Source organism: Blennius ocellaris (genome assembly GCF_963422515.1).
Source record: "Blennius ocellaris genome assembly, chromosome: 13".
Taxonomy (NCBI): domain Eukaryota; kingdom Metazoa; phylum Chordata; class Actinopteri; order Blenniiformes; family Blenniidae; genus Blennius; species Blennius ocellaris.
Window position 1 is genome coordinate 7,362,546 of NC_137662.1, and position 16,952 is coordinate 7,379,497.

A 16,952-nucleotide genomic window follows, 5' to 3' on the forward strand; every position below is an offset into this window, starting at 1 on the left:
GACTTGCTCAAAAAGATTAAAAGATAAAAACGGTTTAACCTTGGATAAAAGTCGAAGATGATAAAAGCCCGATTTTAAAACGCCATTGATCTGTTTATCAAATCTAAAATCACTGTCTATGGTGACGCCAAGGCTGGTGACTTTGGGATGCAAATAATTTCCGAGTGATCCCAAGTCCGTGAGGGCTGATCCAAATACCATAACTTCGGTTTTTCCCTCATTCAGTTAAAAAAAATTCTGGGCTAACCAAGCCTTAATGTCACCTAGACAGTCGAGCAGGGGTGTCAGGGGGCTGTGGTCATTCTTGGCAATGGGCATGTAAATTTGGCAGTCATCTGCATAAAAATGGTAGGACATGCCATGCTTCTTAAAAATCTCTCCAAGTGGGAGGAGATACAAAGCAAAAAGAATGGGTCCCAGGATAGATCCCTGGGGGACTCCACAGGGAAGCGGGGCCGAAGAAGAGGTGGAGTCCCCCAGCCTGACGGAGAAGGACCTCCCCGACAGGTAGGACTTAAACCACTCCAACGCGGTCCCCCTGACACCCACGCAATCTCTTAGGCGGTTTAAAAGAATTGTGTGGTCGACTGTGTCAAAAGCAGCCGTGAGGTCTAAAAGCACTAAAATGGCAGAGCCTCCAGAATCAGTTATTAAAAACAGGTCATTAAAAACCTTTAAAAGGGCAGATTCAGTACTGTGCAAAGCTTTGTAACCTGACTGAAATGGGTCTAAGGTGCCATTTGCATCTAAAAAAGGTTACATACTAAGAAGCTGTCTCGGTGTGCTTCACTTCCAAGCTGAACACATATCTTATATAAAATGTTACTTAATGTTTGGAAGTTAAATGTGCATTTTAACTTAAAGCGTGATCTTTTCCAAACCTTCATCAAGCAGTTGTTGGTGACTTAGCGCCACCAAATCGTGCCCATAATGATGAAACAATAAGCAAATTACACACTTTTCTTTCATACTTAAAATTCTTTTATACAGTGTATTGGATTTATTACAGTTCAGATAGTCTTTTGCTAATTGTGCATGTGAATACAGTTTGTTATATATTGGTTTTTAGCGTGAGAGTGCTGAGGAAGACGTGGTGAGTGTGCAAAATAAGGTATAGTATGCACTGCTCTGTTCTATATATGCCACAATCTCCTCAAGCTTTGAATTTAAAATCGGCAGTGCTGTTGAGTCGATCCCATCGTAAATATTAGATGGATTGTTTATGTAGGCGTTTAACTGGAGGTAAACATATTGTTTATTGCTTTAATGCAATTGGCGAGTGCAAGTCTGTCTAAACTAGCACAAGTGCAAAATGTATTGCCTTGCATTGCTCATCTATCATGCATGCACCATCTGTCTGGGGATTCATTCCACACCCCTCCCTCCTCAAATATATTGTCTCGCTCTTTCACCGTCTGTCTCCCTCTCATTGGGATGCTGTCTTTTTAATATCAGAATTCTTCCAGTGATCAGGTGACAGGGGTGTACACCATGTCAGATTAGCAAGTCTGCCATATTATCCAGAAATGTGTGGGAGACTACAAAGCCTTGTCAAGTGCCAGAGAGGCACACTGTATAATCTCTCAGTACAAACTCTGCCGCAGGACACGGCAGCTGCCTTTTTTTTTTCTTTTTCTTCCCTCAAACGCCACAAAAATGAAAAGAATAACCACAGACAGATTTGGCTGAATGAAGGACCATATATAACTGCGCACATGACCAGAATGGTCGCTTAAAGGGTTGGACGACAAGTGGTTCAGAGTCCAATGTCTTTTCAGCCTGATGTATTCCGTGCAGTCGTTATTAGACAAATCCTTCCTGTGGGAGGGAGGACAGATTTAGTTTAGACTACTGCAGCATTGCATAATTTTTTTTTCTCTTTCTCCCCAAGCCAGACATGTCAGCAAATTATTGACGCTAATGGGTTACCCCATACCGAAGGCAGTGACACCATTTCCTCGCAATGTTTTTCGAGAGACGTTGATGGTTCTCACAGGGAGTCCATTTCCAGAGAGATTTCTACTCTGGTTGTCCCTCCAATGCTGTGATCAACTTTCACTTTCCAAACGCAGCTTAATCAAAGCAAAAGCAGGAGCGTGCGAAAGAACGAACGTCTGAAAGTTCACGTGGAAGAGATGCAACTAGTCGTGTCCTGAACCCCCCAAAAGACACCATAAATTGACTCTTCAAAGCTCAATGGGTGACCTACTTTTGTGGAGCCAATTATGTTATGTATCCTTCTTGCATCTGCTTTTTTTTTTTTTTTTTAAAGTGGGTCAAAAAAAATAGAAACTCGAAAACTGTCTCAGTTGGGTTTTTATACATAATGCGCAGAATTTGCTCCTCAGTTCTGACTGCTGTATATTTAGTGTCTTTATTTGTCAATTGGAAATATGTTGACATGAACTGTTCAAAGTGAGGACACACTGAAAGACCCAGTGTGTAAGCTGTGTGACATTGATTTATCTTTGTTTCCTTGTAAATCTCTTCAGCTTGGGAAGTACAACATTATCCTACTTAAGGTTTCTGTCCTGTCTATGTCTTGTAACCAAATATGTGACGTCCACTCACTTTAAAGGTGCCAGCATTGGTATCAAGAGCATGTCAGACTAAAGGACTGTGACTGATTACTTTCCTGATCGTGAGGGTTTATGATCGCAGAAAAATTGGCAAACCCACAAGACAGTCTGCTGCTAAACAGTTGTCTGGACTTGAGTAATATGGGCAGACCATCTGACACCAAGCACATTTTTATGTACCTGTACTCACAAGAGCAGATGTAGCATGTTGTGTTTTGTAAAAGAGCGCTAGTATTAGTCAAAGAAAGCAAAACGATGTGATTATATCTGCCATCAGAGTATTCCAGGCCACAGTTTCTTGGATATTTCTTAGGCCATGTTTACACAACAATGTTTAAAGTGAGAATGTTGACACCATTTGTCAATGTTTTATTTATAGAATTCAACCAAATATAGAAAGTGGTAATTAACAAAACAACGAACTATTGGACAGAGCGAATGTGTGGAGCATAATCAGTATTTTCACCAATGGGCCAGATGCACTGTGTGTTGCTTGTGTACAACATTAATTCTGATACTACATTATATACATTTGGTCATCTACTGAAGGGCTGCAGGGTAGTGTGGTTATGAGTATTCTTTTCATCCACAGTCCAAAAACATGCATTTGCAGTTAATTGGTGACTTTAAAGGTCCAATCGATGTGAATGTAATTGTAGGTCTCCCTCTGTGTTTGCTTATTATGGACTGTAAATCCATCCAGGGTGTATGCTGCTCACAGTCCAAGCAGTATAAAAGATGCATGAATGCATTTAATGAAATACTAAGCTGCAAAGAATTAAAACAAATGTAGGACCCTTTTTTCTTTTTACCCTCCCAGTAAATAATATCGATTATGTATTAATCTAATGAATCGTTGGTCTCAGGAGACGATGAGCTGCACCAGGTTTAATCAGGTTTGGACGCTGCATCTTCTGTGCCTGTGAAGTCCGATGCAGGACTTCACATGCAGTCTTTGTGTAATCTTTGTGTAGTCCTCCAACGTATGGACCCATCTGACCTGCTCTGACCTCTTTAAAAACTGCCTGGCCTGTCTCTATACCTGGCATGTCAATCCAACCAAAAATCTTCCAACCATACTCTCTTTAAAACCTCACATGATTTAAAGTTGAACCCAAAGCTAGCCACCATTTTGAGTTTAAATTGTCTTTAATTTCAAGTAATGCTTATTGTTGCTTGAGAAATACCCGACTGTTTAACTGCCTGAAGCATGACTAGAGTGTGGTTCATAACTAGCTGTTAACTATGTTGCTGGCAGTGTTGTGCATGGGGGTAGTGTACGGTTGGTATATAAGAACAACTCACTTACTGTTCTCTGCTTGCATACATAGATGTTTTGATTACATAAAAACTGCACCCACTCGTGGCCCTATATGCAAAGTAAATCATTTTCAGCATTACTGAAGTTTCTGTGTAAATAGGCATTGTTAATAGAATGTTGCTGTTTTAAAACACTGTACCGATTGTTGTGGCCATCAAAAACCAAAACAGTGCCATGTTATTAAAGTCAGACTGGTTTATAATTGCAACATGTGGCTGGAGATATGTGTGCCTATTGCATAAGCTTGATAAGAGTTTCTCTTGCACAAGCACAACAAAACACAGACAGCTCCTCCTTCTCTCACCGTCTGTCTTGTCCTCTGGAGGAGAGCATTAGAACAACACGAAACAAGCGGGGAGCCAATCCACTGAAAAGGAAAAATTTAAGTGCAGCGAGAACAGTCAAGTTCCTTTAAAACTCCATTAGTGTCGGCAGGAGACGAGCAGGACGCCTAAGCGGGATCTCAAAGGCTGATGTGAGGTGTGAAACAAGGAGTAAAGCTTCTTAACATCATGGATGAGTTTCATTTCTGAGAAGAAAAAAAAAAAAACAACAGGCTTACACAGAACACAAACTCCCTGAGTTAACAAGGCTCAATGCTGCTAGAGCCGATATTCTGCTTTCCACTGTCGTCTCACCCCTCTGACTCGATTTTTAACTTTGTTCCTGTCAACCAAATTCAAGAAAAAGTACAAAGAATAAAAATAAAACTGACCAAACGGTCATGAGAAGAAAAAAAAAGTATTTCAAAACCTAATAAATTACTCTTCCGCCTGAGATTTTGATTGTTGTTGGTGAGAAACAGCCAGCGAGGAAGCATTTAAATGAAATGATAATGAATTGAAACTGTCCAGACTCAGACTAAAGCTTGTAGCAGTAACCCAGCTTAACATTCATTAGATCAACTTAAGAGACGAATGAATCACAGCCATCAGATTAATTTTTAACAAGGTGGCATTATTCCAACTCTTTTTAAAAAAAGGTGATGTCTTAGCATGTTACGGTGTCATTTTAGCTAACTATGTGCGTTTGCATGACAAAAAAGCGTGCCCATGAGCCGACATTGCCTCCAGCAATGCACAGACAGTCTTGGCCATTTGGCAGGCAACGGCTGTAGTGTCTGTCACCAAGAGGAATACACAGTGCTGCCCGAGGAGAGGAGGAAAAAAAAAGAAGAAAGTAAAGGAAGGCAAAATGCCAGCGGACACTCAGAAATAATCACTCTCTCTTCCCCCCCCTCCACATCACCCACATACTGAGTTCTGTCAGCGCAAATACAGCCTCCCACTCGCTCTGTGTCGAGGTCCCACAAACACCGCAGAGCCAAACCGACACAGTTCAGCAGGTTTTTGTGGAAAGAAGAAAAAAAAGAGCGCATATGCTGGGTAATCACAGTCACATTCGGACAATGCCAAGAGTTGTGTGTTGAGCCTGAACATATTCGGCGACAAAGTAAACAGCACCTGCTCTCAAATGTTTAATGAAAGTGCCAAAGTTACAGCCGGGGGGAAACAAAATGAAATAAGCAAATATTAAAATTCATGTTTGAAAGGAAAGTCATGTTTATGAATTAATGAGGGCCGAACTGTCAAATTTTCTTTGGCACCAAGGTTTGATTACTGTGTTGGCAAACTACGGCTGGTAGTGAGAAATATGAGGAACCAGAGAACCAGAAAGGTCCGGCTAAATGTGAATAAAGACAATATGCAGAGATTTGGGATTCATATTTGCATATTTGGTCCACAGGGAAGTCCTGTTTGTAGCTCTGGTGTTAGTCGAACTAAGTATATTAAACAGACTGCAGCTTAATAAAGTGGATAAGATTCAAGTTGATTTCTTTTCAAATACTGTAAGTCAGAGATGAATAATTTTCTGTGTTAAAGTGAGGCACTGATGCATATCCACATGGATTGATTGTGTGAAGTGTTGGCATGAAGTTCAACATTTTGCCTATTTATATGGTCTAATTCAATTTAGAATTGAATAAAATCAGTAAATCCTGTAAATTGGTGAGCTTTTGGAGAGCTCTTGTACTATTTTGTCTGCCATTTGGTTGAGGATAGCCAAGTTTGGATCCTTTGTGATTATCAAAATATTCATATATCCAGTAGGTGTGAATGTTCCATTCAAACGTTCTCTCAAAATTAAAGACTAAAGGATGATTGCTTTTGTGGCATGTATAGCTAGTGTTGCAGTCAAGACTATCTAACCCAAGACAGAGTCAAGACCAAGACCTTGAGAATTTACTCAAGAGTCAAATGAGACATTGATTGCAGCTTACGAAGGGAAGTCAAAAGCAACAGTCTTTCAATTTCCTAATATTTTCTTTCACCAATCTAATATAATAATATTGAGTTCATTAATTTCTTTCCCTCAGTCTATTCACTTGGCCCGATATTCAGCCGAGACTACAGCTGTCAGTCTGACGTTCCACATTGCTAATACGAGCTGTCACATTCAGTTGAGTGTAAATCCAGCGTAAGCTGATGCTTCAACAGCCTGTTCCTGACTCCAGAGTTATCAGAGATGATATTTGGGTGGCTGTCATGGCCTTTTAACAAGGAAGTAATGTACTCTCCCTCATTAGCATGGAGCTGTGCTGTTAAAAGCTTCTGGTTAAAGTGTGTGACAATGGTGATTCTGTGTTTTTAAAAGTCTGTTGCTCAATATTCATTCATATACCTTCACCATATAGCTATGATATTGAGTAAAACTTATTTTTGAGCTCTTCATAGAGGAAAGAAAATCGTAATATTTCCCATTGTGAAGTAACTGTCCATCCATCACTTGTTACACCCAGTGAAGGGCATATTGTTTCTTTCCCTCATGCAAATCACGAGGGGCTGTAATATTGACGTAGGTATGCTGAGGTGAGTGAGCAGAGAACAACACGTCAATACAGAAAGTTCTGACAACGTCTTGGGAAACACAATAACTCAAAGAGGCCTTTTAAAAGCCAAAAAGCTAGTTATTTCAAAAGTGGTACCTAGTAGTGATTGACATGTTTCACGGTATTGTCACACAGTCCAGTTGGTCCAAAACAACTCAAATCAACAGCAGGAACAGAAAAGGATGGAAAAGTTAAGCCTATATCAAAATTACATCCCATTCCATTCTATTTTGGAGAGATGTTTCAATTAAAACAGAGGTTGCTATGGCTATGTGTGTTTTTGACAGACCAGGTCTTTCCCTCCTCATTTGTTCTTGTGTGCTTTGTGTGATTGACAGAAAACACAGGCCAGAGAATTGTAGCGCTGATGTGAACACATTCGCACAGAGGCATGTTGAAATGGGATTAAAAATAGAAGTAGTGACCGAATCGAATGAAAAGTACATTCCGACTGTTGAAAAAAAAAAAAAAAAAAACTCTTTCGCCTGGAGGAAGATTGCCTCACCATTGGAAGAAAAATATATTAAGATATCCGACTGAGGTTATCTTAAACATAGCAATGCATAGGGTGGGTGAGGAGGGGGGGGGGATTCATGATCAAATTCAGCTGTTGTGTATTTTGGTGCTGGAAGCAGCATTTAACAGCTAAATTCCGAGTGTGAAAATGTGCCGCATTTCCCCGGAAGAAAAAGGTCAGAGAAGAATCCCAGGGCCTGTAAGCCGCACAATAGCAGCATACATTAACACAACCCAGCTCTGCAGCTTTCTCACTTCTCAAGGAGAATACAGCCACGACATTACTGAGTGGCTGTATGTGTGTGTGTGAATGTATGTGTTTATGAGTTACAGAGCAGTGGGGAGTCGGAGAAAATGCGAATGTGAGTGTAACGGGCTGGAGCCAAGATTCACTGATCATTTTGGGATGCATGTGGTAGGAGGACAGAGAGGGTGGGTGGAGAAAGTGGAGAGGAAGGGGGCGAGAAATTTCAATTTGCTCAGGGTTGCATGGCAAATATTTAGTGTGCAAGTATGTTCACAGGGACGTGTGCTGGAGGAAGGCTCCTGTTTTTAGCAGCACTTACGAATTTGTGGAATGAGTCACAATACAATCAGCCACATTAGTTCACTCAGCTTGGGGCTTTTTTCATCAACAATAAGTCTAAAAGAACTGCTGCCATTCCACAGTTCAATACCCACAAGAAAACATGTGATTGGCTCCTGATTTACTCTGGAAAGAACAATAATTCCAATCATACAGCCAATATTACTCTCAGGGTGTAAAAATGAAATAGTCTTAATAATAATATGACTAAATAAATAGTCTTGGTGTGAACATTGTGGGCTAACTAAAAAAATATGTTCAGCATGTGAGGGATTTGTTTTGAAGGCGCATCAACAAAAAAGGCAGAAATTTACATATACATATATAAACATATAAGCATCTTGCGACCAATGGTGATGTTGGTGGATGAGGTGATCAATACCAGTTATTCACTGAGGTTATTTTTATTGTGTAGGTGTTCACATTTGCTTTAGATAGGATGTGTCATGTGACCCGATTCCAATTTTTTTTTGTGGCACAGATTGATCGGATATGCTTTTGGACAATCCAAGCAGAAAAAAAATTGGATACAGGCCTCATTCGTATGTGGAAATAAATCAGATATGGAGGGGATATGTGCCAATGTGTAACCAGGCTGATTAGATGTTAGTAAAATTGCTTCTCTAATGTCATCAAATCTGCAGCCATCTCACGAGTTTCGTTGCACAGCGAACACGTCAGCACAGTGGTCAGTTCAGGAGGTCACATGGCTTCTCCGTGTTTGGGGGAGAGGAGGAAATATTTGCCCAAATGTTTGCAAAACTTGTCAGGCACCGCAAGATTAGCGTCAAACATATGTCATCATCCATGATTTCGCAGTTACCAGTTGACTCAGAAGTAATCTGAACTTTGTACAAGTACGCATGCACAACATTCCTGACATTGTTGGCAATGCTGCATTCATGTTTTCACATCATTTGTGACCTAAATGATAATAGGTATTGTTATTATCTACATAAAGAAGTTCAGTATGAAAAGCAACATGTTCAATATCATCCAGTATCATAACATCTCACTTCTTGAAAATTCTGTGATTTTATTTAATTTTTTGTTTTCCTTATTCATCAACAGACTTGAATGAACTAGAGGCAAAGTGCATGCAGTGCAAACATAGACATGGAGTCTATTTGGCTGTACATGAACAGACAGAAATAATTTGGCGAGACTACATAAATGTTTTTGGTGTGTTCTCTGCAGAACTTTAAATGTCAAGCAGTCAAAGGGATGTTTTATTATGAATATTGATTTTCAATTAATATTTCCAGGCAGTGTGAGGCACATGGTGTTCAGCATGAGAGTGACTTCAGAGTTGATTGCGTGAGTTTCAATCTCAATGTGTGAATAGTGACGACTTGGCTTCACTTAGATTTAAAATACATTTATTTTGTTGTTAAGTCCCGATGAAGTTATTTTAAGCACTATGGATAACAGGTCAACTATTCTACTTCACATCGCTTCAAGAAGATCACACCCTGGGAAATAAATAATAAAATTAAAAAAATACACCTAATATATTTCTAATGTCAGTATTACAATTTCATCACTCTTACCTAAAACCTCTGCACAACACTGCACTTGAGAGGGCCACAAAGTTCAGATTTTGTCCTTTGTTGTTAACTTGAGATGTGAGCAGCCGCATCACTAGTGTTTTGAGGTTTATGTCACATGTCATGTCCCACCATATTATGAATGACTCGAAGAAGTGTAGCACTTTGGGAGCAACACTCATTGCATCAGTGTGTTGTGGCAGCTGTCATGAAAGAGGAGGCAGGGAAAGAAGTGCATGTTTGGAGAGTATGTGCACATCACACATGACACCACCGTCTCTGAAAATCAGCCTCGACAGTACAAACAAATGTGTTTTTTTGTGACTGCTGTGAAATGTAATGAAGGTGTTACTGCAGCAGAGACCGTCTTCATTAAGAGCCGGTAGGTAATTTAACTGCAGGAGACTTGCTTACCGTGAAATAATATTTCATCCACTTAGAACTTAATAACACAATGCAGTAGTTGCATAGTCGAGCAATACTTTGGCAAATAAGAAATGTCACTGCTTGGAGCATACTGTGCAAGCAGATGGACAGCAGAGCAGTAATTAGACTGAAGACATTTCCTGCCTCAAATGCTTGTCACTATTGGAACACATTGTGACGGACTGAATTCAGTCTCTTAACTCAAAACAGCCCACAAGCTCCACGAGGCCAAACATTTTTTCTGTTCATGTGAAGAATGTTTAGCTGTTTATTATTGGATTTTTCACTTTTTGGGGTCAATTCTATATAGAAAAGGCTACCTGAACATCTGGGTGCATGCTATATGAGTAGCGGGATCCCTCAGAAGTCAAGAGAAGAACCAGTTGGACAGCTGGTGGCAGCAGAAGAAGGTATGATGATGTGGCCATGAAGTGACAGATGCAAATAATGAGACATATAACACAATCCACCTGGTTAAGGTTGTTATAGTATGGACTTATTGGTTAAAGTAAACCTACAATAAAATCCTGTCACACAACATTAGCTCTGTCCAAATTCAACATGGTGAATATGCACTGGGCGTCATGACACGCTGGAGGCCGCAATTGTTATTATTGTCCATCTTGCATGTGCACAAGAATAATTTTCCTACAGCTGTGGTGCACAAGAGCAGTAGCAGTGGTAAGTTGTATTTTCAGTGGTTCCAGGCACCATTGTTGTGTAAATGGGCACCCAAAACACGACAAGCATTTTGCATTTTCACTGGACAACGTTGTCTCATGTAAACAGGGTCTAAGATGAAGATTTAACTGTTTTATGCATCCCAGTCTCACATTTCCAAGATTAAAAGTGCTATATAAACAATAAATACCACCACAAATTCAACAAATAATAAGCAGCATCTATCACTCAGCATTCACTTCTGGACAACGTGCATCAACAAACATGTTCCTCGGAATAGGAAAACGCAGTAAAGGCTATTGACTTCACAAATGAACCGGCACGTGTGTGATATTAGTGCTGCTGAGTGTGAAGTAGCTCAGGCTCCTCGAGGCAAAGTAGCACCAAAAAAAGAACAATTGCCTCTCTTCTCAATTCTTTCCCATAATATGGGACTGATATCATAGTTGCTAGGCGACCGGAGCCCTGCTCCTCTACACAGACGTGAGGCCAAAAATGCCCCGTAGACCGTCTCATTTCATTAGCTTTACCGTGCATACTACTTGGCCTTCAGTGGCCCGGTCCTCAAAAGACTGAGAGTGCTGTGTCCTTTAAAGAAAAAAAGCTTCTTTTCACCATTTATATAATAATTTTAATTAGCAACTAATTCCAGCAAAAAAATTGCTCAACTTGGTCTTGTGAGTGACGAGTCCACTAAATGTTCCACTTCTTGCCCCTTCATTTCTTGGCACCAGAAGCATTAGCCACTTAGAGTCTTATCCAGTTACCGGGTGCTGTTTAATAGTCATGCACCTGCCCACTACTTATCAGAGCTCGTATGTAGTAAGTAGGCTGTGTCAGAAAAAATAAAACTGGCATATCACTCCACAGGAGCATTCCACAACACAGTCAAACCCAAGCATTTATTATTAACCTGCACCAGCTGCTGCTACAGCGATGTCAGCAAGCAACGCTCATCCCAACAATTACCCCACGAGATCCCCTTTCACTTAACTTTATCAAAGATGAAGGCTTCAGGCGGTCAGTAAATATAATTTGACATGGAAGATTGTGATTGATACATTTAAATCAGTCTTCATCAGGGGTGAAATGGTCCCTGGAGAATTGAGTGTACACTCGATTTTTGTTGCCCAGAAATTCTACATTTCTAGAAACAGTGGCATATAAGACTCCTCCACTGAGTGAAAATCCGTCCATACTATTTGTTCATTGTCACGTAGTTTTGGTATAGATTATCAGTTATCAATATTTCAATAAACGTGAACCACCCTAGTCTTCCTCTGTTTGGCTTGTCAGCCTTCATGTGGTAAACGTAGATTAACCAATCAAATTAGTGAAATCAGCCTGTATTGGGAAAATCACAGGGTAGGACGACTCATGGCTTCATCATTTTTGAGAAAAAAAAGTCAATCTGGCACATAGATTCTACTGAGTGGTGCATTGTGGGGGGTTGGAAATGGGTGTATGTGCTATTCCGTGAAGAAAATGTGGGATTACGCCATACACTCAGTTATACACTTGATTACACCACTTGGTCTTAATACACACGTCTTTAAAATCTGTATCAATGAACCATTAGGAAAAGTCGACAAGTCCTCAACAAAACATTTGTGTTTGGACCCCGTTTGGACATGGTGAAGTAATGTCAGTGATTTTCCTATGTTATATCTAATCCAGGTTCAGTAAAATTGATAAGAAGAACTCAACAGTGTCTATTCTGTAACGGTCGCTGTTGACAGAAAGCTTTCCTGGAAAGTAGCCGATGAGAAATAATTGGGCTTTCAAGAAAGCTTGTATCAAACCGAAAGTAAGTTGCGAATATGCAATCATGATACAGATGCTCATTAAGATCCAAAAGGTATAGCTCAGAAAGAAAACAAGCACACAAAGTACCTCTATAAATTGAAAAGTGTAAAAGCCCTTGTTAGGTCCTTAATTGAAAGACCAGGAGAGATGTGTAGCTTGTAAATCGTATCAGCTTTTTGTTCTCCCCTATAATGAAGACATGCTTTACGTTGAACCATTAGTTGTTGCACCTTAATCAAAAGCTGTTCCAATACCGGCGTACACAAACACTCATCTTCACTAAGTTGTCAGCTGAGAAATCAATTTAGGCTTTGCACTAGCTGATGCACATAGACTCCTTCATCCTTCTTCCTGATTGAACGCACGCTGAACGATGCTTTATTTGGGATGTCAGATAAGACCGTGTGCACTGTATTATTCAGATAAACAGGAAAACTTCAGTTAATAGCTCTTCACTGGAGCCTCAAAGTTTGTCCACTCATCTACGTAAACACTTAATGTTGGTTATCATGGCTGGACAGTGTCGAAAAATATTTCTAATAATAGTCCATATTTACACCGAGAGTCCAAAGATAACTGGATGTCTGAAAAGTGCAAAAATAGGTTTGTTTTGCAACTTTGTGTGGCATCTCTGGAATCTGAGTCGTCTCAGCATTTGTGCTCCACAAAATAACCCCATCCTTTTTCTTGAAACAGAAGAACATTTGCGATGGCACCTTGCACGGCTTTAAAAAAACAACAAAAAAAAACCCCAAAAGTACACAATGTAAGTTTAATAGGCTATAGCCAGCAGTGTTTTCAGTTTGATGTCTTTGCATCTGCTGTAAGCAGCAGAGAGGCTGTCTGTTCACAGGAGGTGTCTGCAATATCTTCACACAACATCATACACATCCAGCTGGGATCTGAGCCCCCCAGGATCTGATGGAGTTTGGGGCGCATGTTTCACATTTTCTGCAATGGATCCGGACTAAATCTTTCTTTTGAAAAGCACTGAATCAGTCTGAAATGCCTCTTAGCAAAATGATAAATGCTTTGCGTGCTTCTCAAGCATTTATTCCACAGTTTTCAGCTCTTTCCAACATGTGCAATACCACCGGGTGTCTGCCTTACTGTATGTCTCTTTATTGTGTATCCGTTTTCCCACTGATGCTAAGTCTGTGCGCGCTCTGACTAATGCCCGAGCAGAAACTGGTGGATGCCCGGGTCATGACTGGAACTCTCTGGCAGCGTGACAGAACCGTGGCAGCTTGGCCGGAGTAACCGTGATCCAAACAAGCGCCGGTTGAAGAAGCAACAGTGTGACAGTGTGACCTTCAGATGTAGAGTTGGCTCGGGGGGGGTTACCGGATAAAGGGGGTGGTGTGAAAATGGCCAGCAAGGTCAATATGTTGTAGGATGAGGACGGAGGATACAAGAGAGCAATGCAGGCTTTTTTTCTTTTTTTTTTTACAGAGCAATGCATTGCTCAGAACACTCGCACCCTGCAGGCCTGTCAAAAGAAGCAATTGAGCGACAATTCTGGAAGACATGACTGTAAAAGTGGAAAGATAGTGAAGGGCAGAGTGAGGGAGTGCGGGGATGGGGGGAGAGCCGGCGTTAGGTTGAACTTGATGTCTTGGCTCATGGGGGATACATTTTTATGAGCATAACAGCCCATCTGTGCCCTTACATAAAGTGTTTCCCTCAAGTGGGATTGTGAATTGAGAAGGGAAATGCCCTAATCTGTGCCACTTGGTGTGGTGAGGGAAAAAGAAAAAAGAAAAAAAAACAACATATGAACTGTAAAGTAAAGAGGCAGCATGACAGCAGTGAAGCATCACACCTCCCTCCTTCCCACTCTGCTGCTCTCTGTTTGAGCCTTTGCTGTAAGCACAAAGAACATTTGACAGCTCAACAACCCCGCTTTGCTGTGAACAGCTATTGTCCAGTCGCTTGGTAGAACTATGGAATGAGGTGTGGAGCTTACAGATAATGGGTCTAAATAAAGAGAATGGGTGGTGATTTGCTTCTTTTGGAAACTGAAGAGAAAAACTGTGAGGACAAGATTATGCCTTGTGTTAATCGACTCTAAAACACTTTCCTATCTAGTTCAACAGCTTACTGCATTTAAAAAAAAAAAAAAAAAACACCTTCTCAACATGCTATTCACTGTGTTTTTTTGAGTGGAGTCACACACACACACACACACACACACACACACACACACACACACACACACACACACACACACACACACACACACACACACACACACACACACACACACACACCAACTAGACCTTTTATTTGACCAATGTGTACAATCTGCTGGTTTGTGTTGACACGACTGTCTAACCACCTTAATTGTACCATCATTAAGGTTGTCTTCATCCTTAATTTGTTTTGTGCTTCCAACAAAATCATTTCAAGACTCTACATTCTCACTGCTTCATGTATCCTCAGCCATTGGCAGGTGCCATTGAAGTGAGAAAATCAATGATTGTCCCTGCACTTATTTGTGGTTTTATGATTGTGGCTAATCAGTGCAGCTGAGTAACTGGTGGGTGATTGATTGATGCAATCCAAAGTTTATCAGGCCTTGAAGCACTGGGCGTAGTTTGGAACACTAACGTGAGTTATACAGCTTCACTACAAAATGATCAGAGTGTGGCAAAATACAGGAGAGGTGTGGGGTTGCTATAGAGCAGGACTTTTCAACCTGTGGCTCTGGAGGCACATGTGGCCATTAAGCTCCTCTGTAGTCCCTCCTAGATGTTTTCAGAATATTTATATTTAAGTATATTTCTATATTTATTATGTTTATTTATTTACATGTCATACTGATTCTCAAAAATGGTTTAAACTGCATACTAAAACCAGCTATGGAAGAGGAAATAGCCATAGCTTTGAGAAAAGGATAACAAATCAAAGGATAATTGGAAGACAAATAAAGAAAAAAAAAGACAAAATGGTGGGGGGATAAGCATGTATAGCTAAAACTGCTGTAAACATTGGGGAAACTACCAGCTATCAATAGCTAAATCGCTGAAGGGGCCAAAATAGTCAAGATGTATAAAATGGCTAAAGTAGAACAATCTATAAAAAAAAAAAAAAAAAAAAATAGAAATGGCTACAACAGCTAAACATATATTAAAATATATCTACATTGTACCTGTTATACTTCATTGATGTCTCCTCATTGTGTGTGTGTGTATAGCATCTGCTTTTTTTTTTTTTTTTTTTTTTTTGAATAATTAGCATGTTGTGTGACTCCACACTAATTTTTGTTTGGTGGGAAATCGTGAAAATGTCTCTTTTGGTCATAAAGGTTGTGGACCCGTGGCATAGAGGATGGGCAAATCTATTGCTGTATACTGAACTCTCTTCTGTTGAAGCATAAAAGGAATGATAATTATGGAAGGAATGGGGTGGTTTCAAGTTTATTAACACTTAATAAAAAAAATTTCTATCATTAAGTTTTGAGTTGCTCTATTTTGAATAACCCACGTGGCGAGAGGCAGTGGGATGCTTTATTCTGGCATGTGTCCTGAGGCTAGAGCCAATCTGGTGGGCAAGCGGCGAAGAAGCAACTGAGAGAAGACAGAGCTGTAGGCTGTATTAAGAAGCATAAAACACATGACCAACACTCCCTGAATCTCATATGAAGATCATTTACATCTGACCCAAATTATCATTTCCTAAATGTCTTTTGGCACATCTTTTCCTTTTTATTCCCCCATCACACTGTGACAGACTGGTATTATATTTTTTTCTCTTCCCGAGCACATGTTACTTTAGCTTATCATCAAAGAGAAAGAAGCAAAAAAAAGAGTGAGAGGAGCAGAGCGAAGGGGAGCGGGAGGGAGCTTCTCCCTCAGAAATTGCTTTCATAATGTGACCGTGATGTGAACTTTGTCATCACTATAGCGTGTCAACACACCCCTTGCAAAATCTGAGCGCCGCAAATGCGAACCCGATGCCGCACGATGACCGGCTGCACGCGGTGGTGTTGCTCATTTGCCAACACGGGCGAGAATCAAGGGAACAGAGGAGAGACAGAAATATGGGAATACGGGGAAGGAGGGAGTTTCATTGCAGGTCGACTCTGTACCTCGGCTCGGTGGATATTGCAAGAGTATTAAATATCTCTGAGGGTCTTCTTGCTTTTGATCCAACTCTTCCAGACATGGGCTACTCCTCCTCCTCCTCCTCCTCCTCCTCCTCTTCCTCCTCCACATCCTGGCAGGACCTGCACCTGGCTGCAGAGACCCAGAGCCACCTGAGAGAGTACAGACACATTCACACGCTGCAGTGCACACACAAAATAAAAATGGAAACGACACTTAAAATATCACAGCATGATGAAATACGGATTCTCATTAGTCCTGTGTATAGTTCTCTGACTGACAGGTTCCTCCTGAAATATTCATGGATGTATTATTTTCATCTCTTTTTGAAACGGTGGTGTCAGATTTTGTTGCAGCTCATGTAGCCGACCCACATCTATGGAATTTGAAAATGTCATTTTCACTGCATAAAACCATACTTTGCAATTCCTTACAATTTATAGAACATTACCTGGCCTACTTAAAGAAAGAAAAACCCACCGAGGGATATGTTT

General features: G+C 40.5%; 1 protein-coding gene across 1 annotated transcript in view; it reads left to right on the plus strand.

The window, feature by feature from the left end:
- Positions 1–409: 409 nt before the first annotated feature.
- Positions 410–16,952, plus strand: part of cfap46 (cilia and flagella associated protein 46) — a gene marked incomplete at both ends in the record, with an annotated part of 140,649 nt that continues 124,106 nt past the window's right edge. The window contains one exon of the mRNA XM_080507388.1: positions 410–507. Within this exon, the coding sequence (XP_080363514.1) occupies positions 410–507 (98 nt within the window). The remainder of the gene's footprint in view (positions 508–16,952) is intronic.